General features: G+C 40.5%; 1 protein-coding gene across 2 annotated transcripts in view; it reads right to left on the bottom strand.

The window, feature by feature from the left end:
- Positions 1 to 12,887: 12,887 nt before the first annotated feature.
- The window catches only part of jag2b (jagged canonical Notch ligand 2b), a 129,318-nt gene continuing 115,114 nt past the window's right edge, over positions 12,888 to 27,091 (bottom strand). For both annotated transcript variants that reach the window (XM_057822239.1, XM_057822240.1), the window contains 7 exons: positions 26,956 to 27,041; positions 23,144 to 23,257; positions 22,918 to 23,033; positions 20,118 to 20,366; positions 19,884 to 20,015; positions 18,011 to 18,161; positions 12,888 to 14,037 (listed from right to left, as the gene is read on the bottom strand). In XM_057822239.1, coding sequence (XP_057678222.1) covers positions 13,502 to 14,037; positions 18,011 to 18,161; positions 19,884 to 20,015; positions 20,118 to 20,366; positions 22,918 to 23,033; positions 23,144 to 23,257; positions 26,956 to 27,041 — 1,384 coding nt within the window. In that variant the 3' untranslated portion in view covers positions 12,888 to 13,501. The remainder of the gene's footprint in view (positions 14,038 to 18,010; positions 18,162 to 19,883; positions 20,016 to 20,117; positions 20,367 to 22,917; positions 23,034 to 23,143; positions 23,258 to 26,955; positions 27,042 to 27,091) is intronic.

Below are 27,091 nucleotides of genomic sequence, written 5' to 3'. Positions count from 1 at the left end.
GTTGGGTCGCGGGAGCAGCAGAAGAAAGACATAATTTAGTGTTATACTTACCTGGTTCTGACTGGTTAGAGGTCCGGCTCAGCTAAAGTGTTGTTAATAACGGCGTTAGAGTATAACAGCTTTACTAATGGCGTTTTTTTTTTTTTTTAGTAGTGAGTAATTTAATGAATTCTTTTTCTCATTTTGGCAACACCGTTACTGTTACTGAGGCTGTAAAGGCGTGTGTTACCATGCGTTACTATGTTGGTTGAATGACGTGAGAAAAGTCAGAGACACAGACTCACGTAGACTAGAGAGCAGAGTGGGAGTGGGGAGGAGGGAAGAGAGTTGTGACGCCGTTGCAAACACGATGCTTGGTGGCTCCAATAATACCTGACTGTAGCCGATTGCCTACAAACGATGCCCACATGATGCTACCGTAGATATCACATGTAGGCCTATATAGAACTAGATGTGAATTGACAGACACGGCGGCGTTAGCAAATTTATAGAGAACTAAATGCGAAATGATAGACTCGCCGGCGTTAAGTAAACAGCCGCCATCTTAAAGCAGTAGACTTCTCAGGAAGGCTCTGTTGTAGAGAACCTTCCTGCGAACCTAAGTAATTTTGTATCCAAAATACTCCTAAATCGGCAAAATCTTGACTTGTATCTATCTTTAAATGATGAAACAGTTTGAAAACTTTAACATGTGGAAAGTAAACAGAAGGGAACTAATGCAATAACGGCAGCAATTTTAACAACTTAAAGGTTGGTTCACAACATTAAATGACTTTCAAACGTAGCAAAGGTTACCATGAATTTTTTTGGGGGGGTGGGAATGAAAAAAATAAAACATGATAGGTAACACCAGTTACTTTGCCAAGTAAGTAATCACTCTTACATTCAGGTAACTGAGTTACTAACTCAATTACTTTTTAGGAGAAGTAATTTGTAATTGTAATAAATCTATTTTTAAGTAAAATTAACAACACTGCTCAGCTACCCCCCACTCGGCACTTGTATTCCATGAAGCCGGAGGTGTTTAATCATATTTGGCGTGCAGCCAGCTTTGCATGATATACAGTGGGGTAAATAAGTATTTAGTCAACCACTAATTGTGCAAGTTCTCCCACTTGAAAATATTGGAGAGACCTGTAATTGTCAACATGGGTAAACCTCAACCATGAGAGACAGAATGTGGGGGGGGGGGGGACTGAAAATAACATTGTTTGATTTTTAAAGAACTTATTTGCAAATCATGGTGGAAAAGAAGTATTTGGTCAATACCAAAAGTTCATCTCATACTTTGTTATGTACCCTTTGTTGGCAATAACGGAGCTCAAATGTTTTCTGTAACTCTTCACAAGCTTTTCACACACTGTTGCTGGTATTTTGGCCCATTCCTCCATGCAGATCTCCTCTAGAGCAGTGATGTTTTGGGTCTGTCGTTGGGCAACACAGATGTCTCACCCCGTGGCGTCAAAATGATAACAAGAACGGTGAGCCAAAATTCCAGAACCACACGGGGGGACCTAGTGAATGACCTACAGAGAGCTGGGACCACAGTAACAAAGGCTACTATCAGTAACACAATGCGCCACCAGGGACTCAAATCCTGCACTCCCAGACGTGTCCCCCTGCTGAAGAAAGTACACGTCCAGGCCCGTCTGCGGTTCGCTAGAGAGCACTTGGATGATCCAGAAGAGGACTGGGAGAATGTGTTATGGTCAGATGAAACCAAAATAGAATTTTTTTGGTAGAAACACAGGTTCTCGTGTTTGGAGGAAAATGAATACTGAATTGCACCATACCCACTGTGAAGCACGGGGGTGAAAACATCATGCTTTGGGGCTGCTTTTCTGCATAAGGACCAGGACGACTGATCTGTGTAAAGGAAAGAATGAATGGGGCCATGTATCGAGAGATTATGAGTGAAAATCTCCTTCCATCAGCAAGGGCATTGAAGACGAGACGTGGCTGGGTCTTTCAGCATGACAATGATCCCAAACACACAGCCAGGGCAACAAAGGAGTGGCTTCGTAAGAAGCATTTCAAGGTCCTGGAGTGGCCCAGCCAGTCTCCAGATCTCAACCCTATAGAAAATCTGTGGAGGGAGTTGAAAGTCCGTGTTGCCCAACGACAGCCCCAAAACATCACTGCTCTAGAGGAGATCTGCATGGAGGAATGGGACAAAATACCAGTAACAGTGTGTGAAAAGCATGTGAAGAGTTACAGAAAACGTTTGGCCTCCGTTATTGCCACCAAAGGGTACATAACAAAGTATTGAGATGAACTTTTGGTATTGATCAAATACTTATTTTCCACCATGATTTGCAAATAAATTCTTAAAAAATCAAACAATGTGATGAGTTTTTTTTCCACATTGTCTCACATGGTTGAGGTTTACCCATGTTGACAATTACAGGCCTCTCTAATATTTTCAAGTGGGAGAACTTGCACAATTAGTGGTTGACTAAATACTTATTTGCCCCACTGTAGTTGTGTTGCAAATGTTGCACTGAGCTGACTGGTCATTGTGCTATGTGAAGTCGAGCCAAACTTTTGAGCGCCACCGCACAGTGACTACAATTGAAATCAAGCTGCAATGCACAAACACATACTTCATGTGGCTTCTTCTTTGTAGTGTTTGGCAGCTATTTTTTACGGTCGGCTGTCAGGGAATCGAAATAAAAAATTTGAACGGGAGAACCGGAGTGTTAGTCCCGGATCCCATCGATGCTCGATGCCCAACCCCACCGACCAAGACGAGAAGCTATAACAGACACTTACTTTATTTACTGCTACTTACATTATGATGAAACAAATATAAATGTACATATAAATGTACTGTCAAAAAACACTGATGTTTTCTAAAAACAGTCAAATATGACTTATAGACGTTTCTTAAGTAAGTGTTTGTATGTGTGTTGTCTGCTTTGTAAACACAAATGTTTTGTTTCTCTCCATGTGCAAGCTCAGAGTAGTACTACAGGCGTACAGCGTACAGAGTCCTTGGCTACCTCTTGAGTCCGGTGTCAGTTTACTGATGCAGTCTGGGATCAGTGCGGTGTATTGATGCATGCAGGATGTACAGGAGTTAGAGCTACTTTGTGCCAGGAAATTACAGTAAATAAACATGATTTGATGGTTTGTGTTTGGATGTCTGAAGTTATTACTGTGACCAGAGGATTCCAAACTCGAACCACAATAATTAATACATTATTACCTTTTGGGTAGTGTGATTGAAACTTGGAAGAAAATTTTAAAACATTTTCCTTCCAAATACTTAGAGTATGTTTCCATAAACGTTATCCTGCTCTATGTAAGCTGATCTTATGACCAAGTGAGGTCCCATTAGCGTGGGCAGCCATGGGGAAAAGTGTCCCAGCCCACCCTGCTAAGCATCATAATATTACTCATGAAACATTCACATCTTCATGTGGCCAGGATACATCACGCCAGCCTCTCCATTGGTGGAGACGGGATGGGCCCAGAACAGGAGATGAGTTTGTATTGGTTTACTGAGAGGCTGCTGAGCAATTTCCTATCGATTGAACCAGCCTAGTCAGCCCACACAGACGTGGGCAAGGATAAATACAGAAATGGTCAGATGTACTTTTTAGGTATATCAAATAAAGCAAAAAGCAAGACATAGAATTGATATTCCGTAAGTTAGATGCGCTAGTAGGGAGGGTTTCAAGATCATAGTGTAACTAAACATTAATTCCTATAGTTTGTTAATAGTTTGGAAAACGCTTCATAGCTGTCCCTTTATGACCAATGAATTTTAACCAATAATCCAAATGTGCAAATCAGCTTCCTAGTTTCCCATATGTGTTGTAAAGTACAGTTAGGTATTGTGAACAAACATGCCTGGGGACCTACACAAAGTGGATCAAATTCAGCTGATCATTGCACAAAATGAAACTAGAAACTGCTAGAGCATATTATTTTCTCGGTTTGCACTCAATGGCCTGTTTGAAGCGGGAATATGTTAATTTGGCTTTTGATAATACTGTACCTTCAAAATCTGGTTGAAGGCACACTGGCTTATGTGAATATTGACTGAGAAATTGCCATGGCAACCATGGATCATCTGCTTTCGTTGTCTGTAATACTGATGGGCCAACCAAAATGATATTAGCGGTTTAAAATGATAAAATTATGCTTTTTATTGTCACAAGTATGATTTAAGATTTTAAAAAGATCTTTTCCCCGCACATTAAGAAGGATTCATTTCAGATGTCAGTTTACAAATATATGTCCTGTGTTAACTTATCACAATGGAAAAAGCTATCGTATAGCTCACGTTTGGGAGGGCAATGAATGCAAAAGTGATGACACAGTTCTGAGATCAAGGGTTCAATTCTGGGCTCTGGACTTCCTGTGTGTTAGCATGTTCTCCCATTCCTGCGTAGGGTTTCCCCCCCCCCTACGTACTCTGGTGTCCTCTCAAAAATGTGAATGATAGGCTGATTAAACACTCTAAATTGTCTTTAGGTAGGAGTGTGTGTGCATGAATGGTTGTTTTTCAACTTGTGCCCAGCGATTGGCTGCAACGAATTCCTGGTGTACTCTGCCCACTGCCCAAAGTTAGCTGGGATAGGCTACAGCAGTGATCCCCAACCACCGGTCCGTGGTGCATTTGCTACCAGGCCGCAGAGAAATAATAATTTGTTAACGACCGCAATCGGACTTGTGCCTCTTGACACATCAATATGCCTGTCTACTTACTCTACTGACTAACCCGAGTAGAGATTTGTGTACGTCGCCATCCAATGGTTGGCCGCCACTACTGGGGTGTTTGCACACCTATGGCTGCCCAGCATCAGACAATGTAAACAGTATCGTTAGCTGCCGCTGGCTGTATGCTGCGGGCGTCGTCGTCTTTGGGCAGCTTTTTTACGAGGAAAAGCCCACCTGCTGAGCCAGAAGAGGAGCCTACAACCAAGTCCATTCTACATAATATCATATGTGGATAAAAGCTAGCAAATGAGGCAACAAAAGCGAATGCACAAAGAGCATTATACCTCATGGCGAACTGTATTGCTAAAGCCAAAATCTTTCACGATTGGAGCAGAACTTAATATGCCTGCGACCAAGGATATGGCCGTCAAGTTTTAAAAATGTTGATTCAGCGTATGGTGTTCCATTTTCCTGCACTTAATGATAGTTTTTAGCCACGTCGTACCATACCATACCAAACCAAACCATACCATCATCTTCCACTTGCTCAGAGGTCAGGTCGCGGGGGCAGCAAGGAAGCCCAGACTTCCCTCTCCCCAGCCACGTCAACCAGCTCCTCCGACGGGATCCCAAGGCATTCCCAGGCCAGCCGAGAGACATAGTCTCTCCAGCGTTTCCTGGGTCTTCCCCAGGGCCTCACGCCGGTGGGACATGCCCGGAATACCTCTCCAGGGAGGCGTCCAGGAGGCATCCTAACCAGATGCCCGAGCCACCTCAGCTGGCTCCTCTCAACGCGGAGGAGTAGCGGCTTTACGCCGGGTCCCTCCCGGATGACCAAGCTTCTCACCTTTTCTCTAAGGGAGATCCCAGACACACTGCCGAGAAAACTCATTTCGGCCACTTATATTCGGGATCTTGTTCTTTCGGTCACGAACCACAGCTCATGACCATAGGTGAGGGTAGGAATGTAGATCGGCTGGTAAATCGAGAGCTTTGCCTTTCAGCTCAGCTCCTTCTTCACCACTATGAACCGCTGCAGAGTCCGCATTACTGCAGACGCTGCACCGATCCGCCTGTCGATCTCCCTCTCTCTCCTACCCTCACTCGTGAACATGACCCCATGGTACTTGAACTCCTCCACTTGGGGCAGGATCTCATCCCCGACCCGGAGAGGGCACTCCACCTTTTTACGACTGAGGACCATGGTCTCGGATTTGGAGGTGCTGATCTTCATCCCAACCGGTTCACACTCAGCTGCGAACCGCCCAGTATGAGTTGGAGGTCATGGCCTGCTGAAGCCAAAAGCACCACATAATCTGCAAAAAGCAGAGATGCAATGCTGAGGTCACCAAACCGGAACCCCTCAACGCTTCGGCTGTGCCTAGAAATTCTGTCCATAAAAATTATGAACAGAATCGGTGACAAAGGGCAGTCTTGGCGGAGTCCAACCCTCACTGGGAACGAATTCGACTTACTGCCGGCAATGCGGACCAAACTCTGACACCGGCCTTACAGGGACCGAACAGCCATTACCAAGGGGCTTGGTACCCCATACTCCCGGAGCACCCCCCACAGGACTCCCCGAGGCACACGGTCGAACGCCTTCTCCAGATCCACAAAACACATGTAGACTGGTTGGGCGAACTCCCATGCACCCTCGAGAATCCTGCCGAGGGTGTAGAGCTGGTCCACTGTTCCACGACCGGGACGAAAACCACACTGCTCCTCCAGAATCCAAGATTCGACTTCCCGACGGACCCTCCTCTCCAGTACCCCTGAATAGACTTTACCGGGGAGGCTGAGGAATGTGATCTCTCTATAAGTGGATCACACCCTCCGGTCCCCCTTCTTAAAAAGGGGGACCATCACCCCGGTGTGCCAATCCAAAAGCACTGTCCCCGTCGTGTTAAATTATATTTATTGTAATTTTCTGCCAGACATTGCCGGTCCATGAAAAAAAGGTCCACATCCAACCGGTCCGTGGTGAAAAAAAGGTTGGGGACCACTGGGTTACAGTACACCCACAACCCTTGTCAGGATAAGGGTCACGGAAAATGAATGAAGGCAAACAAAATAAGTTTTACATCTTCATTCTCAGACATTCAAATTTGAAAATGGATCAAATACTGATATGCTTTAAAGGCAGAACTTTAGTTTGACCATGTATGGCAATTCATCTGTTTTCTCGTCAGGTTCCTCTGGTGGAAACTTGGAAGTCCTACTCCATTATTCGTGAACTCATCATCTTGACAGTTGGTAGCTAAATAGCACCATTCATCAATCCTCAAAGCCCCATTTAATTTTTTTCACCTATCAGAGCTCATTAATTAATTGCAGACTTATTTGTGCCTGTGTTGTTTTTAGCTACAATTTAGCGAATGCACACACAAACATCAGCTTGAAGTGTGCTGTAGCAGACTTGTGCGTGTTTTCTTTAAATTTTGTTGGACCTAAAAGTCATCCATCTTCTGTAACGCTTATCCGGTCATTCAAATATAAATTTGCCACGAGACTAACATTTTCATCACCTGACGTCACTCCTGACTTACCCAAAAATATGACATCTGTTGAGTTCAGGATGTTTCTTTCAATGACTTGTAAGTGTGTTTGGCTTCACAATCAAGGTATAGCTTCTTTTGAGTATGTTAGAGAATATGGTTTAACTAGGTTCTAAATTATATTTAATACAAGAAGCAGAAATACAGGGGTTGAACTAAATAATGGAAACACCTAACATTTTGGCATCATAATAACTGAACATAATTGTTCAAGAATGGCAATTCTAATGAAGTTGAGCATCTCTTATGGCCGGCACAATTCCCAGACCTCAACATTATTGAGCATTTATGGACAGTTTTAGAGATTCAATTGAGACATTGATTTCCACCGTCGTCCCAAAATATTTAGAGGGTATTCTAACTGAAGAATGGCTTAAAATTTTGTTGGAAACAATTCACAAGTTGCATGAATCAATATCTCGGAGAATTGAGGCTGTAATTGCCGCAAAAGGCGGACCTACACCATGTTAAATTAATTTTTGTTGATTTTTTTTTTTTTTAATTATAATCAGATTTGTTTCTATAGCCCTTTACAAAAACGTGAAAAGTCCTCAAAGTGTTTTACAACAATGATATAGTTCATGATAGATCAGAGGCAGGAAAGTATCATACAATTACATAAAAAAAAACAAAAAAAAAAAAAACGCATATACGCAATAAAAGTCAAAACAGCAAACAAAATAACCCCCAATAAAACAGATAAAATCCCAAAGCATTAAAACCCCTTAAGGGATCCACGGATAAAAATACTTTTTCTTAAAAGATAAACGTTATTGTTAAAATAATTTGATATTGAAACCCCTCGATGTTTAACTAGTAGGTCGCCATTGTTGTTGACGTCACAGGGCGGTGACATCATACGGTTACGCTGCCGAGATTCCAGAGTATGACTAGCGACATAAACATGTCATCTGTTCAACCCTTTCAATTTGAGCTCAATAGGACCATTTATGAGCATGACAGCACTGTCGATATTTCACAAAACGAGCAGCAAAAGCAAAATGAACAGGAAAGACTGAATGAGACAAGAATAGGAATATATAAATAAAAACGGTGTTGTGCCAAAATGTGCTACACCAGGGAAACGTACTACAAGAGGCGAATTTGACACCCAAAGTGCTACTGTACACTTTTAACTTATTTTGTTTAGATGCATACAGAAAGAACATACTAAAGCTGCCTCAAGAAAATACTTAAATATGCTACGTGAAAAACACAACACTTAAAGGTATGAGAGGAAAACACATGCAAAAAGTAATTTGAGGCAATGAAAAGGTAACGAAAGAGCCAATAAAAACACAAATAGTGAGTACTCGCCGCTTTTAACCATTGAGCGAATGTGTTGGATGTCTCGCTGCGTAGAAGGAACTGTGGTAATCCGGCAGTATTCGTCGAGTGACAGTGACAATCTTCGTCAGGGGTCTCCAAACCGGTCCTCGAGGGCTGCTGTGGTTCCTGGTTTTTGTTCATACCGATCAAGCACAGACCTGTTAACTAGGGTTGGGCATCGTTTGAAATTGAACGATTCCAGTTCCGATTCAGATTCCAAATTTCAATTCTGGTTCAGAACGATTCTTGATTCCGATTCTTTTGAGAGGCAGGATAAAAAAAATGCAGGGTAAAAAAAATTTGCATAGTTTCTAAAAAGTCTTAGCCTCTCGATTTTTTTTTCAATTAAATAAACTTCTAACAGGGTTAATTTTAACTTGTATATAACTATCAGTCTTTGAACTCGAGCAATTTTTTTCTACCCGGCGGTCAGGGCATTGAAACAAGGAATCAAAATTTAAAAATTTGAATGATTCTGGGAGCATTGGAGTGTTAGAACCGGTTACCATCGATTCCCAACCCTACTTTTAACCAATGTGATTTGTACTAAAACAAGCAGCACCTGACTGCAATCAACTGATTACACTTGTAAAACACCAGATTGGTACACGTGTCGTCCTGTTTTGTTGGAAAGAAATCCAGCACCCACAGCGGCCCGATGTGGAATAGTTTGGAGACCACAGATCAACGTCATCTCCCCAAGCATCATCAAAACATGGCGCCCTCCGTAGGTCAAACATCTACTAAATATCATAGATTTTTACATCAATGGCAATATTTTATGCGTTTCGAATACCCTTTCCAACTGGCCAAAAAACACATGCCAACCCACTAACAATCGGCTTATGGTGGCAGTGGGAAAGGCACAGCGACCCACCTCGACCAGTGTCAATCAACCCGCCAAGCGACCCGCATTAAAATCACCTTGGCGCTGATCGTCATGCAGTGTGAAAGCAAAACCCCGGGTCAACAGTCTCACACCCTAATCTACGTGGTGACGTAGGCTCTTACGTGATGCGTCATACAGTAACAACGTGCCAGTCGCCTCCCATTTAACACGCCCCACAACCGTAGTTACGTCGATGCTCTTAACAAAGCTAGTAGAAGAAGAAGAATTCACGTCGCCTACGTTGCCTCAGCACAAGCAGAGTGTTGATCCTTTGCTGCATTTCGATCATTTTGAGGGCAGTAAAAAGCATGAAAACAGAACACAAACGGAAAGGAGGCTTCCATGTTGCTCTACATTGTTTACTTCCTTGAACTGAATGAATTCGGTCGCACTTGTCGACGCGCATTTTAGCGTGGTGACGTCACGTAACCTTACGCACGGCTGAGGAGGGGTTGGGGGTTAGACGGGTGAAAAAAAACCAAAAAAGACTGCTTTTTTTTTGTCAATGGGAAAGGTGCCAAATGCCAATTGCTAGTGGGTTCCATCGGCTTGGAAAAAATGCGCGTTGACCCACTAGTTTCAGTGGGAAAGGGGCATAATATTTCAATTTAAAAAATTTTAATTTTCAATTTACCGATCTCTCCTTTGTCCCAGGTTAAGAGTCTGGGTGTCATCCTCGACAGCACACTTTCCTTCCGGTCACATATCAACAGCATCACCAGATCAGCCTATTTCCACTTTCGCAACATTTCTCGCCTCCTCCCTTCCCTCACCCGCCATACCGCTTCCACCCTGTTCTGTAATCTAATAACCTCCCGGCTCGATTATTGCAACTCACTGCTCTTCGGTCTCCCTAACAAGTCCCTCCAGAAACTGCAGCTCCTCCAGAACTCAGCAGCACGCCTCATCACATGAACCCCCGCAACACACCACATTAACCCCATCCTCCGTCAACTTCACTGGCTTCCCGTCAAACAAAGAATCAATTACAAAATCCTCATCATCACCTTCAAAATACTCCATGCCCTGGCCCCTCCCTACCTTTACGATCTTCTCCGTCTAAACAATCCAACCCGTTCACTTCGCTCTACCACTATTCCTCCCCTCTCCGTCCCCCGTGTCCGCCTCTCCACCTTTGGTTCCAGAGCTTTTAGTCATTGCGCCCCCCAGCTCTGGAACTCCCTACCCCCTGATCTCCGCAGCATATCTACTCTATCACTTTTCAAATCTAGACTGAAAACACACCTGTTCACTCTTTCTTACCCACCATAACCCCTAGCTGTCATATTTTTGCTTCTTTTTATCGTGCTTTTAATTTTTTTACCCTTTTAATACCTTTTTATTGTACCGTGATTCCATGTCTCTTGTGAAGCGTCTTTGTTTGAAAAGCGCTCTAGAAATAAAATGTATTATTATTATTATTATTATTATAATAATATATTTTAGTGAAACAGAACAATTGCGGTCGTCTTTAAGTCCGAGGTTTCCTTTAAGAAATAAAACCAGGCTACGCTAGTCTGGAAAAGTGAGTCTTTAACCATGGTTTAAAAAGGCCTGGATTCAAAATGGTGCTGATTCCAGGGGGCAGGCTATTCCACAACCTGGGGGCAGCAACTGCAAAAGATCGGTCACCCCACTGTTTAAGTCTTGACCTTGGAACTTGAGAAAGAAGCTGGCTGGCGGTAGAACAAAGAGCCATGCCAGAGTTACGGAGGGTTAAAATCTCCGATAAATAAGATGTAGCCTGGCCATTAATAGAATTAAAAACAAACAGTAAAATAAACTAATTTTTTAAAGCGGTTTCCATTATTTTGTCCAACCCTCCCTCGTTTTCCACGTTTTTTCTTCCACATGCTGCAGTTTGGTCAAAAAAAAAAAAAAAAAGTCACAAATGTGGCTAAACAATCTTGCTGATTTTGTTACTCTCTGCATAAAATCAAATCTTACAAGCTTGATCAAAATGTGTCAAAACAGCTTTAATAACTGTCTTTGTAACAGTCACTAAAAGAATGAAAACCTTTCTTTTGTACAAAATTATATTGGAGGTGAAAAAAAAATGCATGAAATATGAATATTCAGTTTTTACACCAGCAGTGATGCTGCTTTAATTCTTTATTTTTGCTGTGTCCCATTAACAGAAAGCATGATGGTCTTACATGATATGAAAATTTGAGTTAAACTTTGACATGAGCCATTTTTGGACTGAGTTGGTAACTGAAACACACCTGCAAGGTAGCATCTGCAAACATTGTTCCCTTCATTAAAGCCTTGAAACCAAACATGAAAATAATGCTTTTTGTCCACATTTAACCTACAGCCATCCACATTCCTGACACTTGTGGATATATATATTTTTTCTTCGTTTCTCTTTCTTCCTTTGCAATTCTGCCATTATCTTAGCCAGAAATCTCCATGAAAGCAAAGTGAGACAAGAAAAGCACTTTACGAAGGCGAATAAAACACGCCACAATACAACACACCATGTTTTAAAGAGTTACTTGTGAAAACAAAACAAAAAACATAAAATGACAACCGATTACACAAATAATGAATCACTCGATACACCAAGGCACCTGAAACAAAAAGGGTTTATGATGGGCTTAGAAATGGTTCGTGTTGCACTGGTGAACCACTTTAAGGCTGCTATATTGGGCCAAATCCAAAGAGAACAAAAACAAAAACGACAAATTCCACTTTTAATGTGGAGTTGGAATAAATTAACAATGAAAAATTGACCTAGAAAAATACAGCACATATTTGGACAGTCCAAGTTGACAAACCGCAATGATTTGGCCTGATATTTCACATGAGTCTCTAATAAATGTAGTAGCAAATTTTCACCAAATAAGTTGGTGAACCAAGGGAAAAGGTAAACAGTCGGTCCCTGCAACAAACCATTTTTAAACCCTTCAAAAATTCCTTCATCGGCGGTACCTCATTGTAAAGGTTCTTTTCTGTGTGACTCTGTATATGACATTTTATAAAACCTGCCTATTTTGACTGGCATAAATAAAAGGAATGGCGTTGTAAAAAAAGAAACAAAATAAAAAATAATATTAATCATCATAACAATAATAATAATAATAAAAATGTGTGACTTGTCTTAAGTTACTTATTTCAAATATACACAGCGACTCCTTTTTTTGTATTTACACATATGTACAGAGTAATCATTTCTGTTTGGATCAAATACCTTGAACGGCGTTGCTGTGAAATGGAACTCTTTAAATGCACCCGAAGACATTTGAGATTGGGAAACAAGGAGGTCAAACTGGGCAGCGCGACTTGGGAGCCTCGAACGGGCTCGTGTAAAGGCACTTGCTACCAACTCAAATACTGCAAAAGAAATTCTCAAACAGAGCTTTCAGCCAAGACAATTGAGAGACAGGACAAAATTATTGAAGGCCACATCATAGGCACTGGGGTTTGTGCCCCCCCCCCCCCCCCCCCCCCAAGCCAAGTGTTTTGGTAAGGCTGGCATGTGATGGCCTCAGGCAGATTCGAGGGTAAAGCCGAGGGCGGGTTCTCCTCTGTAGTTTCAAACAGCAGCAACCCAATAAAACCCTTCTTGGCCCTTCAAATTTGTACAGTATCCGTCCCAATCGCATCATCATAGACATCAAATAGACGCCTGCTGACTACTCAAAGTCATAACAGTCTGTAAAAGAAAAATTATAGTTTTCTACTTTCAAATGATTCATTTTTTCTTAAATGATAAACATTTTTTTCCTCATTTTTTGATAAACAAAAATTGCAGTGGGTTTCTTTTACCTACTGAAAATTGTTACACTTCAGTTTCAGCAGATGGTTAAAGAAAAAGACAAATGGAGGCAAAAAAAAACGTTCACTGTGCCGCCTGAAAACATAATACAATGTCAGGGGACAGTGACAAACATGATGTTCACAAAGCAAATCATGGCTTATTGAAACACAAAGCCTTTTCCTTCCCAAAGGTAGTCAACCTCACTCCCTTCCCCCTCCGAAAAACAAAACAAAACAAAAAAAGACTGCCTCACAGCCTCTCGCCTCCACTTTGCGAGTCTATAGTTGAAATGTCTTATACACAATGGTCTCTGACGTCTTTTTGGCCAGTCATGACGGCACTGACATTTTTCCAGCGGTTGTCTTTGGGGCTGTAGCCTGGGGTCCGGTGGGGTGCTTTGAGGGGCGAACTCGAACTGTGCGTGGTGCAGATTAGCCCCCCACTTGACTGCATTGCAGTCTTTGAGTACTTATAAACTGGCTGCTCTTCCGCTTCCGCGCCGCACATCTCCTCCTCCAGCTCGCCTTCCGTCTCTTCCTCGTCCTCCTCGTCCCCTTCATCACACGTCCGATAGGAGGGCTCCATGAGCTTTTTGCGCTCCTGCTCGGCCTCCCTGTTGCTCTCTTTCAGCTGCTGCTGCTGTTGCTGCTGCTGCTGACGTCCCACCACGAGCCGAAGCGGCTCCCATTGGTTGTTGACGCTGTCGTCTGCCGGCAAGCGTACGTTCCTTTCACGTTCTTTTCTCCGCTTGCGAGTCCACCAAACACAAACAATGATGCAGAAGAGGCAGAGCAAACTGAAGATGACGCACAGCAGAGGCACCAGGTAGTCTGTTGACATAACAGGGAGGGGTCAGTAGAGTAAAATAACAGTTACTAATACACTAAGCTAGTTCAAAAAAACAATGCTTGCATCAAAACAGTACAGCTTTCTCTCTGCCAAGATTTATTTGTTGCGGTAATGTTTTACACAACATCAAAATTAGGGATCCGATCGATCCCTCGCCCGATCCGATCACGTGATCGGAAATCGGGCCTACTGCGCCAATTTTCAGAAGATCTGAATCTACTGAAAAGGATCTGGTTTTTAATTAAAAAATAGATACCGTTATTTTCTGACTATAAGCCGCTACTTTTTTCCCCTTATTTTGAATCCTGTGGCTTTTAGTCCAGTGCGTCTTATTTCTTGATTTATTTGGGTTAATAAGTAACACTTTATTTGACAGCAGCGTCATTAAACTGCCATAAGACAGTCATAATGATGACCAGTGTTGTTAATTACGGCGTTAGAATATAACGGCGTTATTTTCTTCAGTAGTGAGCAATCAATTAATTACTTTTCTCATCTTGGCAACGTCCTTACCGTTACTGAGGCGGGAAAGGCGTGCGTTACTATGAGTTACGATGTTGGTTGACTGACGTGAGAAAAGTCTGAAAAAGACGAACTCACAGAGACAAGAGAGCAAAGCAGGAGTGGGGAGGAGGGAAGGGAGTGTGACGCCGTTGCAAATGCGATGCTACTATGCTAGGTGGGTCCAATAATACCTGACTGTAGTCGATAGCCTACAAACTATGCCCACATGATGCTTCGGTAGATATCACATACAGTGGGGCAAATAAGTATGTAGTCAACCACAAATTGTGGAAGTTCTCCCACTTGAAAATATTAGAGAGGCCTGTAATTGTCAACATGGTTAAACCTCAACCATGAGAGACAGAATGTGGAAAAAAAAAAACACAGAAAATCACATTGTTTGATTTTTAAAGAATGTATTTGCAAATCATGGTGGGTGGATAATAAGTATTTGGTCAATCTTAAAAGTTTATCTCCATACTTTGTTATGTACCCTTTGTTGGCAATAATGGAGGCCAAACATTTTCTGTAACTCTTCACAAGCTTTTCACACACTGTTGCTGGTATTTTGGCCCATTCCTCCATGCAGATCTCCTCTAGAGCAGTGATGTTTTGGGGCTGTCATTGGGCAACACGGATTTTCAACTCCCTCCGCAGATTTTCTATGGGGTTGAGACCTGGAGACTGGCTAGGCCATTCCAGGACCTTGAAATGCTTCTTACAAAGCCACTCCTTTGTTGCCCTGGCTGTGTGTTTGGGATCATTGTCATGCTGAAAGACCCAGCCACGTCTCATCTTCAATGCCCTTGCTGATGGAAGGAGATTTTCACTCAAAATCTCTCGATAAATGGCCCCATTCATTCTTTCCTTTACACAGATCAGTCGTCCTGGTCTCTTTGCAGAAAAAAAGCCCCAAAGCATGATGTTTCCACCCCCATGCTTCACAGTGGGTATGGTGCAATTCAGTATTCTTTTTCCTCCAAACAAGAGAACCTGTGTTTCTACCAAAAAGTTTGTATTGTGGTTTCATCTGACCATTACACATTCTTCCAGTCCTCTTCTGGATCATCCAAAATGCTATCTAGTGAACCGCAGACGGGCCTGGACTTGTACTTTCTTATGTAGGGGGACACGTCTGGCAGTGCAGGATTTGAGTCCCTGGCGGCGCGTTGTGTTACTGATAGTAGCCTTTGTTACTGTGTTCCCAGCTCTCTGTAGGTCATTCACTAGGTCCCCCCATGTGGTTCTGGGATTTTTGCTCCCCGTTCTTGTTATCATTTTGACGCCACGGGGTGAGGAGAGAGTTGAAAGTCCGTGTTGCCCAACAACATCCACCCCACCCCCCCCCAACAAAAAAAAAAATCACTGCTCTAGAGGAGATCTGCATGGAAGAATGGGCCAAAATACCAGCAACAGTGTGTGAAAAGCTTTTGAAGAGTTACAGAAAACTTTTGGCCTCCGTTTTGGTATTGACCAAATACTTATTTTCCACCATGAGTTGCAAATAAATTCTTTAAAAATCAAACAATGTGATTTTCTGCAGGCCTCTCTAATATTTTCATGTTTACAATTAGTGGTTGACTAAATACTTATTTGTCCCACTGTATAAACAGAGCTAGATGCAAATGACAGACACGGCGGCATTAGCAACATGTATAATAAAGAACTAGATGCGTTACTAAATACCTGCCATCTTAAAGCAGTAGACTTCTCAGAAACGCTCTGTTGTAGAGAACGTTCCTAGCAAACCTAAGTAACTTTTTATCTAAAATGCTCCTAAATCGGCAAAACTTAATTTAAATCTATCTTTAAATGATAGAACAGTTTTAAAACTTACACATGTCGAAAACAGACAGAAGGGAACTAATGCAATAATGGGAGCAATTTTAACAACTTTAACGGTTGATTCACAACATTAAATGACTTCCACACATACGTAGCAAAGGTTACTATCTAGTTATCGCAATATCCGCAATACCCCTGTGTCTAGTTAAGTTTAGGGTATAGAATTGGGCTAGGGCCAATTGTCTCAAAAACCCTTTACATTGTGTGACTTGTTTTTTTTTTTTTTTTTTTTTTTTGTGAAAAAAAAACAAACAAACAAACAAACAAAAAAAAAACAAAAAAAAAAAAACAAAAAAAAAAAAAAAAACATGAAAATTATTATTATAATCAGTTACTTTGCCAAGTAACTAATTATTCTTACATTCAGGTAACTGAGTTACTAATGCAATTACTTTTTGGGAGAAGTAATTTTTAACTGTAATTTTTTTTTTTAAGTAAGATTAACAACACTGATGATGACATGACACTATATTAGGCATTACTGAATGCTGCTGACAGATGTCATTAAGTGTCATCCGGTAACTTATGTCACTAACTCCATTTATGTCCAGCTTGGATCTTTTACATCTTTTTCAAAAGTGAGATAATTTGCCGGTTCTGTTGTAAGCATTCATAAATGCTCATGACAGTGTCATAATTATGATTCTCATATGACAGTCTTGTGGTGCCACTGTAAAAATGAAGTGTTAACAAATACCATAACTAGCAATTAGTGAAACAACTGGAACAGTAACTGAAGAAATAATTAGCACAGATCATTAATTTTGATTGTTATTTACATCTGTAAAACTTCTTTCTCCACGCACTTTACGTCAGAGCGTTGTCCCACATTAAAAGTAGTCCGGGCAAAACGTGATGCTTAGAGCTGTCAACATTCAACGATTCCTCAAGGCGAATAAAATAAAACGGATCAATTTTTTAAACTCGAGTTACTTGAGTATTCCTTTCAGCTCTAATGTCATCAAAACACAACGAGAAGTAACACGCTGGCCGACGCCATCTCGTTAACACTACTGGCTCAAAATCAACATGTCTGTGATTAGGAAACGTGTGCTTCTCGCCATGTTGTGATGATGTCACCACAAAAGGCCTAAGGTTCTTCTTATAGTGTATCTTTTTTACACTTTACTTTGTAGTGCATCTTCTTATAGTGTATAGTTTACTATACAGTGGTAAACCTTCGGTCTTCAAAACCGGAAACCAATAATGCATTTTCAGCTATTTTCAGCCAATAGTTGTCGGTGCTGAATATTCGATCACATCTCTACCGACAGTGCATTTTCAGCTGATAGTTGTCAGCGCCAAATATTTGGTCATATCTCTAAATATCATCATTACTTCTTTATAAAACTGACCCCCGATCCCCCCTATCAAATTAAAAGCAAATTTAACTAATAAAAACAGTTTAGTGACATTTTTGTGTTGTTGAACCTTTGTTCAGTTAAGCTTAAGGAAGCCCTGGACTCAGAATTCATGTACTACCATTCAAAACTGTGTCGTTGCATACCAACTGACCTGAACCTTTTCATGCAAAAGTGTCTTAAGTGACTGTCAAATAAATAGTGGTTCAAAAGCATTTTAACATCGTAGTTGCGCAGTACTGACCCAGTGAACGGGAGTTGACTTGTGTTTCCACTTTGACCTCAATGACTGCCAACATGATGGAGCTGTTGTGCCTCTTTGACAAGGTGCCCACTATGGTGTTGGCAGTCTCCTGTATCAGACTGTGGTCTGCGAGATCCTCGGGCTGGAAAGACTAACAAGAAAGTGAGAGAATATGCAAGAATTGTAAGTCCTATAATTATAATAGAACCATCAATGTCATTATGGTCGCAAAGGATAAACTCAATATATAGAAATTTTATAAAATGTCCATTCACTTTGTGTAATGGATTTTGTCGGTTGGGAATAAACTGAAGTGTCAGGATGTTCGTGTAGAGAATGCATAGCTGAAGTACTTCAAAGTGCTTCCAAATATATTTGTGTTATATAAACTTATTTCTCATATTTCTAACAAATCACCTAATGGTTCCTGTTTTATTTATGATCAATACCTTTAAAGGTTCTCTTTATATAAAGAAACAATGGTAAGCATGTGTCACTGTATAAATCTGCTATACTCATATACAAATAGTTAAGTGTAGTAAATGTGGTGCTTCCTCCATGAGGGAAAATTCATATTTTAAGGGTTTTCGTCTTTTAAATTATTACTATTTAAATCGTCATGCCTTATCATAGTAACAGAAGCCATTCATGGTAATAACTGCTGCAAACCTAATGGTCATTTTCTGGGAGGCTTAAAAAAAAAAAATACAGCGTAAACTAATGTAATTTTTCGTGCTGTCAAATTTATCGCGTTAACGGTCGGTAATTTAAAAAAAAAAATTAATCACGTTAAAATATTTGACACAACGCATGCACGGAATGACATGTTAATGCGTTTCCTCAAACAGTTCACAATGACACCGTTTTAGAACATTGAGAGCGAAAAGGCAGAGAAATGAGAGTGGATACAGTCATTACACCGCGCCATTTATTGGCTTAAGCTTTAGCAACTCTTTCACAAGAAATGTAAATATTGTGGCGAACGACATGGGGAAGAGTGACAGGAGACAATCTTTTTTTTAATACGCTTAATTGAACAACACAGAGCGTACTGTATACCATTTGCGGCCACCACTGACAGTCATGGTTGCCCAACCTCCCATCATGCATTTGGGCGGAACAGTTAAGTCGCTCCTTATCATTTAGTGAAAGCACAACAAAAATAATATTCCTATCTCTCAATAAAAATAATGTTCACAAAAAGAAAAGTGCTCAATGCAAAGAGAACTGGCATTTCCAATCAAAATAGCTATGCAAAATACACATAAAACAGACTTTGCCTTGGCTAGATCTCTGATTAATTTAAAACTCGCCATTGACATCTTGTGGTGTATTTCAATCACTACCTTACGTAGTTAAAGACACTGTTGGAGAACGGCAGAGCCCGTGTGACGTCTTGCTCGGCGACGACAACAATGGCAAGCTATAGGTTTATTTTTTGATTGAAAACTTTAAAAAATTTATTAAAACGAAAACATTAAGAGGGGTTTTAATATAAAATTACTATAACTTGTCCTCAATTTTATCTTTTAAGAACAAGTCTTTCTATCCGTGGATCCCTTTAACAGAAAGAATGTTAATAATGTTAATGCCATCTTGTGGATTTGTTATAATAAACAGTTACAGTACTTATTAATTTTTAAGCTGTGATTAACTCGATTAAAAATTTTAATCGTTTGACAGCCCTAGTAATTTTTGATCCACAGCAGTTCAAGACAGAAGTTTGTCACAGACACGTTATTTTGGGAACCTGGGAACTTTTCATTTGCCCGAAAAAATATCAATCAAAGCGGCATATGCTAGATTTTAGTATTTTGCAACGTGAGAATAACAAGGAAAGACCTTAACAGTTTTTGTGATATGAACGACTTACTATGGCCACTTCAACAGCATCCTGAGTGGAATGAGAAAGGTCACACAGAAGGAGGAGAGTGTGGTCTTTTGCCAAAGTTCTGGTGTCAGGAAGATATCTCAGCTCAAAGCAGATGTTCTCCACTGTTGTTCCCTGAGAGCAAAACATTAAACCATTGTAATAGCAGAGAAATATGAAAAGCCTTCCTGGAAATCTTAAAAAAAAAAATCTAATTGCATGCGACAATGGGCTCACCAGTGGGACTTTGTCTTTGTTGAAAACCAATGTGATGCGGCCGCAATTGTTGTCCAGGTGCCCACTGTTTGGCTGACACTTGGTGGTGGTTTGTGTCTGCGCTTGAGAACATACCCCCCACTGATGACAAGGGGCTGAAAAACATGTGAGGTATCTGTGTGGTTCACACTCGCGTCCAGCAGGGCAGGAATGACTGGTTGCATCTTGGTCTGTAGACTGCAGGCGGCAGGGCCGTCGACCGCACTGAACCTGGTAAAAGTTGTTCAAGAACATTTTTGGTCATGTTTGTTGCATGTTGTCATCACACAATGCAGCTCTATTACATGGATGAAAATGATGGTGACATGGACACATGATCATTAAAAACAGTAAAATTTATCGATATATCAAGACAAAGAAGACCTGTTAAATTCAAGCCTTCCAATTTTCTAGGGTAGGGTAGGGGTAATGGATTTCTTTGAACACTGTCTTGTAGCCCTCAGTCGAGCTCTAGAACACAATGAATCTTAAAACTACAGGGGCAATTTGAAGGCATTAATGCCATGCCTACTAATGACAGCCATAGACATTCAATCCATTCCAAGAAGTAGGATGTCCCTGTTGTAAAAGGCTATTGTGAGTACTATGTAATGCTACTCAGTCATGTAGCATAGCATATATGGCAATGTTTTCTTCATCGATGATGACGATAAAGAAAAGATGTCGGCGACGAAAAAATTATGACGAGACAAAAACAAGCTAAAAACGTGTCTAGGGAGACTAAAACATAACGAGTTGAATGCCAGTTTTCGTCTGACGAGACAAAGATCCGACATTGTTTCCCTCACATGTTCACAATGTTTAACATTTTATTTGTAGTTAGCCTTCATTGTAGCAGTGTATGGTTGTGTCACTCATGTGATGTGCTCCGCCTCCCCAACTCGGCATGTCCTCTTTCGGCTTGCTTGTTTTGAAACACTCGGTAAGATTAATTTTCTTATCTTGGCAAGAGAGAATATGCAATGCTGCTTTAGCATTTAAAGGTCTGTGCCGAGTAATCATCACCCATTAAATGTAACTCGAAGTGTTAGCACAGCATTCATGTGTGTATTCACCAAGTTGGCGTTGTTCTTGTAGACACTACAATATCTGCTCGTCTGTCAAAGTTCATTTGAAATTGTTGAAAAAATTATTTTTGGACTCAAACTTATGAATTTTACAGACGAAAACATTTTGAGTAAACGTCAACTAAAACTAGACAAATTCAGTCGGTTTTCGCCGACAAAAACTAGACAAACACATTTTAAGATGACTAAAACAACATTGATGTAAGGTTTCAAATGCCCCTTTCCACTGAAACTAGTGGGTCAACTACCAAAAGCCGATTGTTAGTGGGTTGACATGGGTTTTTTGGCCAGTGGGAAAGGGGTAAAATACACTTAAATCATTGGCTGCCATTGAAAGTGAAAGATGTCAAACCAACATAGAAGATCAGAATCAACACAGATTTAAGTTTTTAATTAAATGGGTGCACTTGACGGTGACGGACCCCAAGACATTTGGACTGTGAGAATCACGGCCAGTACCTCTCAGTTCAAATGGATGGGGCCAGAGGTGGGTAGTAACGCGTTACATGTACTCCGTTAAATATACTTGAGCAACTTTTTGAGAAAAATGTACTTCTAAGAGTCCTTTTATTAAGCTGTACTTTTACTTGAGTAGATTTGTGAAGAAAAAAACGCTACTCTTATTCTGCTACTTTGGGCTACACAAGTGTTGTTACATTTTTCCTCTGTATTTTACATATTATTATTATTATTATTTATATTTTTTTTTTTTGCCAGCGATGCCAAGAGTAGAGATGTGCGTGGTTTATTACCCGGGTAAGCTCTACCGATTTCACCAATGAGACGTCCCAACAATAATCACATGACTCCATTATACCAATCAGACACAAGCTTGCTGTTGTAGCTTCACGCTAGCCCTTTCAATCATGTGGTGTATTTAAAGCACTGTAAAAAAACGAAGTTTTTGATAAAGAGCGCTGCCCTTAACATTACTCGAAAGCTCTTCCAGTTTTTATTTGGCACCGATTGACCACGGAACACTATAGATATGATCCCTTTAATTTAAAAATAGTAATTATGACGGAACTCTGTCATGCTCTTTGGACAAATAATGCTTTATTAATGTAATATTTTTTCCTCTTGTCGGAATTCAATGATTTAATTTTTTTTTAAATTTCTCTGGCTTAATGTGGTTATGTAATGGGTTATTGTACAGTATCATTATCACAATAGTCCATATAGAAAAATACCATTATAATTTTTTTTTTTTTTTTTTTAAATCCAAAAAAACACAAGCAGTTACTCATTACCCGAGTATTCTTTTCACCAAATACTTTACTTCTACTTGAGTACATTTTTTTGGACCACGGCTATTACTTTTACTTGAGTAATATTATTTTGAAGTAACGCTACTCTTACTTGAGTAAAATTTTTGGCTACTCTGCCCACCTCTGGATGGGGCTTCTGGCGAGTGACTAAGTTATATAAAATCACAGTCGAAGGATAACAAGAGACACATGATGCTCTCGAACTGCAGCTTTCAGGCCCCTGATTGGATATCTATCATAGTCAATGGCACTGGAAGTCAGTATGTTGCAATGTACATGGACTATTTTTATACTGAATTTCATTTGATGGGTTCTATTTTAAGACAAGTAGGTTTTTTTTATGGATGGAAACTTGAACCTCATTGATTGATTGTTATTTGAAGGGACTTGCAAAATGGCAGACTTTGAATATGCTTGAAGTGTTACCTTTGTGCACTCCACTTTTCCGTTGCCACAGTAGCAGTTGTTGCACTCCTCCTCCCAGCGACTGCCATGAGGAAACTGCAGCCCGGCATAATGACATGACTTGCCAATACCTATGACTGAACACACATGAAATCAACATGTTAGTTATCAATTTATCTATGTGAATTACAAATAACATCCCTAAAAATATCTCTTAAACAATAACAGTAATTAAAAAGTTGTTTACATTCTTGACATCGGACTCCCGTTCTACCGAGTGGACAAATGCAGCGGAACCCATTGATCTCGTCCACACAGGTGGCGCCGTAGGCACAGGGGGATGACTGGCACTCATTGATGTCTGAGGGGTAAATGGACAAATTTGAGGTTGATCTAGCCATAACAATGGCTCAAGATAAGAGTGTTCGCCAAACATAGGGCATTAAACTGTATTGCACACCCTATCTATGCAGTAAGCAAATTGTATGTTAGTATATAAACGATTTTGGCATGAAAAAGTCTTTTTCATTCTTGTTTTAGGTTTCATTTTGTTAAAATTACAAAAAATGCCAGCATTTGAACTGGCGTGTGCAAACCTTTTACAGACAGTGTAGGCACAACAAATTGCATTCTAGTCTGATGAGATATGACAGTGCGATAAAAGTGTCAAAACGTGTTAAATTTGATTTTAACCCGTGCTGCCAAATTTACAATTTGGATCAAATCCATATAAAAATAATTTGACACTTAACACTGCAAATGAGACAAGATCAGGCAGAAATATGAGTCAGGAGCATTTTTGTCCATCACAGAAGATAGTGAGGAACATGTCCAAGTTGTCTTAGAAGAATATCTAGCAATCATTAAAACAAAATTCAGTGAAAACGGAGGTATTCAAATCCGTACAAAGGGAGTCAAATACATCAACCAAGTCATGGAGATTAACATTAAAGCTTTTTGGAGGTGGTAGATTATAGTTAGAGTCTCCTAATAATTGGGCGCAGTTGGTAGGAGTTGTCCTGGGACCGAAGGGTCAGCTGTTCGATTCCCAGCTACGACTGCCCACTGTCGAAGTGTCCTTGGGCAAGGACATGAACCCTATTTTGCCCCAATTGGTTAGTAGTGCCTTGCATGGCAGCAGAACCATTGGTGTGTGAACGTGTGCGTGAAAGGCGAACATTGTAACCATTAGATAAATGCGCTTTTGAAGTATTGTCCATTTACCATTTGATTATGACTTTTTAACCGATAACCCGATATTGTCCAACTCCAAAAATCCAATACCGATATCAAAACGATATATATGCTGTTGTGGACTTAACATATAGCTAATTGTATTGTGATGCCCCACTGTATGCTTTAATCACGATAAGGCTCACATTTAAAATCCTAAGCATCTAGTTTGAAGACATCTAATAGTCAAGAAGCGTAACTGCTGTGCTAAACTATGACCAGCCCTTGTACAAAGGCAGAAGGCGCTGTACAATTGGGGACACTGGCATCCCCTTGATTTATGAGGGCCATAACGTCTGTTGTAATGTTTATAAAGACGTCACTTTTGGCCAGTATATAGAGGAATAGTAGCTCTTTCATTCAACACCAGAAGTATGCACTGTCGCATGGTAACTAAATGGGGTTTTCGGAGAGCTGCCTTGAAGTTAGTGAGCTGAAGTTAGCTTTGGTGGCCGCCATCTTGTATCCACAATGTTTCACATCACTTTTCTGCTGGAATAATTTTTTAAATTTTTTATTTTTTAAATTACATCGCCTAAGTGGCATCACAACGACAAGGCGCAGGTAAAAAAGGTGTAGGACACCAGTAGAGGAGCATCTGGTCCTTTGCTGGCGAGTAGAAGCAGTGAATTATGCAGAGTCTGAAGATGACTCCCCAGAAAGAGGGGACATGATCAACAATGGCATTGATCCCTTCCAAAAAGGTAATAAAATGAAAACATATAGTAATTTATCATGAACAGACCCCTACCAGATGTAAAAGATGAAGTTTCATTTCAATAAAGTGATATAAAAAAAATTATTTTTCAGATTTCATTACAATAATGTCTATTGCATACAAAATATACCGTAATTTTTGGACTATAAGCCGCTACTTTTTTCCCCTCATTTTGAATCCTGTGGCTTACAGTGCAGTGCAGCTTATTTGTTGATTTATTTGGGTTAATAGGTAACACTTTATTTGGCAGCAGTTTCATAAGATTGCCATAAGACCGTCATAATTATGACATGACACTATCATGGGTATTAATGAATACATATGAACAAACGTCATTAATTTCATCCAGCAAAATATGTCACTAACTCTATTTATGTCCTCCTTGGATCATTTACATCCATTCAAAAGTCAGATAATTTGCTGGATGACACAAAATGACATCTATCATAAGCATTAATTAATTAATGCTCATGGCGGTGTCATGTATTAATTATGATGGTCTTATGACAGTCTAATGGTGCAATTGTTAAGTAAAGAGTTACCAAATCCCATAACTAACTATTAATGAAACAACTAGAACAGTAATCAAAGAAATAATTAGGTCAGAACATGAATTTTGATTATTTACATCTGTAGCGCTGCAATGCATGCTAGGACGCAAGTAGGACGACAACAATGTTGACAGCAGGGGGCAGCAGAGGTTGATTGTCTCCCTCAAGGGAGCAGTGATGGCGAAATGAAGCAATGAAGCTTTGCAGCCAATTGGTTTAAAGCTTCATGGTGGTTGATTTGGTCTTATGATGCGCTGTCAAATAAAGTGTTACCGCTTAATATCTTTTGAAGTAAATATCCCATAACACAGTAAGGACAGCTTCGGCCTATAGTCCAGTGCGGCTTGGCTATGAACAAATGTCGTTTTCATATGAAATTTGGTGGGTGGCGGCTTTTAGTCAGGTGCGCCTTATAGTGCGAAAATTACGGTAGTCATAGTGTCATTTTTGCCATGTAAATTACTCCATGCTCATTTGCTCAACCTCAATGTGCAAGATGTCAAATTAACACATAGATGTTGCATTTTTATAATCAGTTGTCAAAACCTTACTGAGATTTATAGTTTATCGGTAATCAAGAAATGTATGTGATTTTTCCATATTCTTCAACTTTAGCTGGTGACGACACGTTCAAAAATCTAAAAATTTTGGCATATAATGACATTGTAGTAGTAACCACTACCTCTTAACAGAATTCACCTAGGGAACTTGTGTGGGGCATGTTGTCCGGGGGGGAAAGCTTTGTTGTCGCGCGCGTTTCCGGCACGGACACTCTAGAGTTAACAGAGTCACAAGCGGCCGGAAATGGCAACACGTCTACTCAACGAGCTATCGAGACTCCACAACATCATCCGCTACAACATAATCCTTTGATGGCTTAGGAATAAAAAGATGTCAACAAGGCATTTTAGTATTGTTTTTTTTTTTTTTTTTTTTTTAGTTTATAAACACTCATAGAAAAATTAACTCCTAATTTCACAAAAAATGCTCGTGTCATGAGTGTAAAGGGTTAAAGGTAACATGCATATTGGCCCAAAACCGACAATGAAAAACCGATGTTGATATTATCCGATATCATTCTAAAATGCTTTTACCGATGTCGGCTACTCAATAATATCCAACAACTCTAATTATAGTTCACAGTAAAAGTATGTTGAATACATCTTATTCCCTATTTTCCCGCGGTGGCTCCCATGATCACTAAGAACTTTGGCTATTGTCATTTGAAATTCACACAAACAGTCGGAATGAAAAAGCTCAAATTCAAGCTGGACCGAAAAGGTGGACACTTTCTGGCCATAACAAAGGAGAAAAGAAGAAGAATTTCAGGGTCACTGGTTAATTTGTCTTATGTGGGCATTTGTGTGACTGCGTGAGTATAGAGGAGGGGTGACCCTTGACCCCTGAAGGCATGTAAGGACAAAGAAAAAGCCGAGAGGGCGCCGTCCGGGGCTTGGATTTTGGTGTTGATGTGACCCACAATAGTCAAAGGGTTCCTGTTTGAACTGCACTGATGAGTGTGCTGTATAATTAGATAAACCTTGTGTCAGTACTCACTGATTCTGCAGTCAGGCCCGGCAAACCCAGGGGCGCACTCACATCTAAACCAGTTGACTCCATCCACACAGATACCACCATTGTAACTGAGAGAGGGCAGACATAAATGATGATTAGATGAGTGTACAAATCTACA

This window comes from Corythoichthys intestinalis, chromosome 19 (genome assembly GCF_030265065.1).
Source record: "Corythoichthys intestinalis isolate RoL2023-P3 chromosome 19, ASM3026506v1, whole genome shotgun sequence".
Lineage (NCBI taxonomy): Eukaryota > Metazoa > Chordata > Actinopteri > Syngnathiformes > Syngnathidae > Corythoichthys > Corythoichthys intestinalis.
This window is presented reverse-complemented; position numbering and strand designations above follow the sequence as displayed.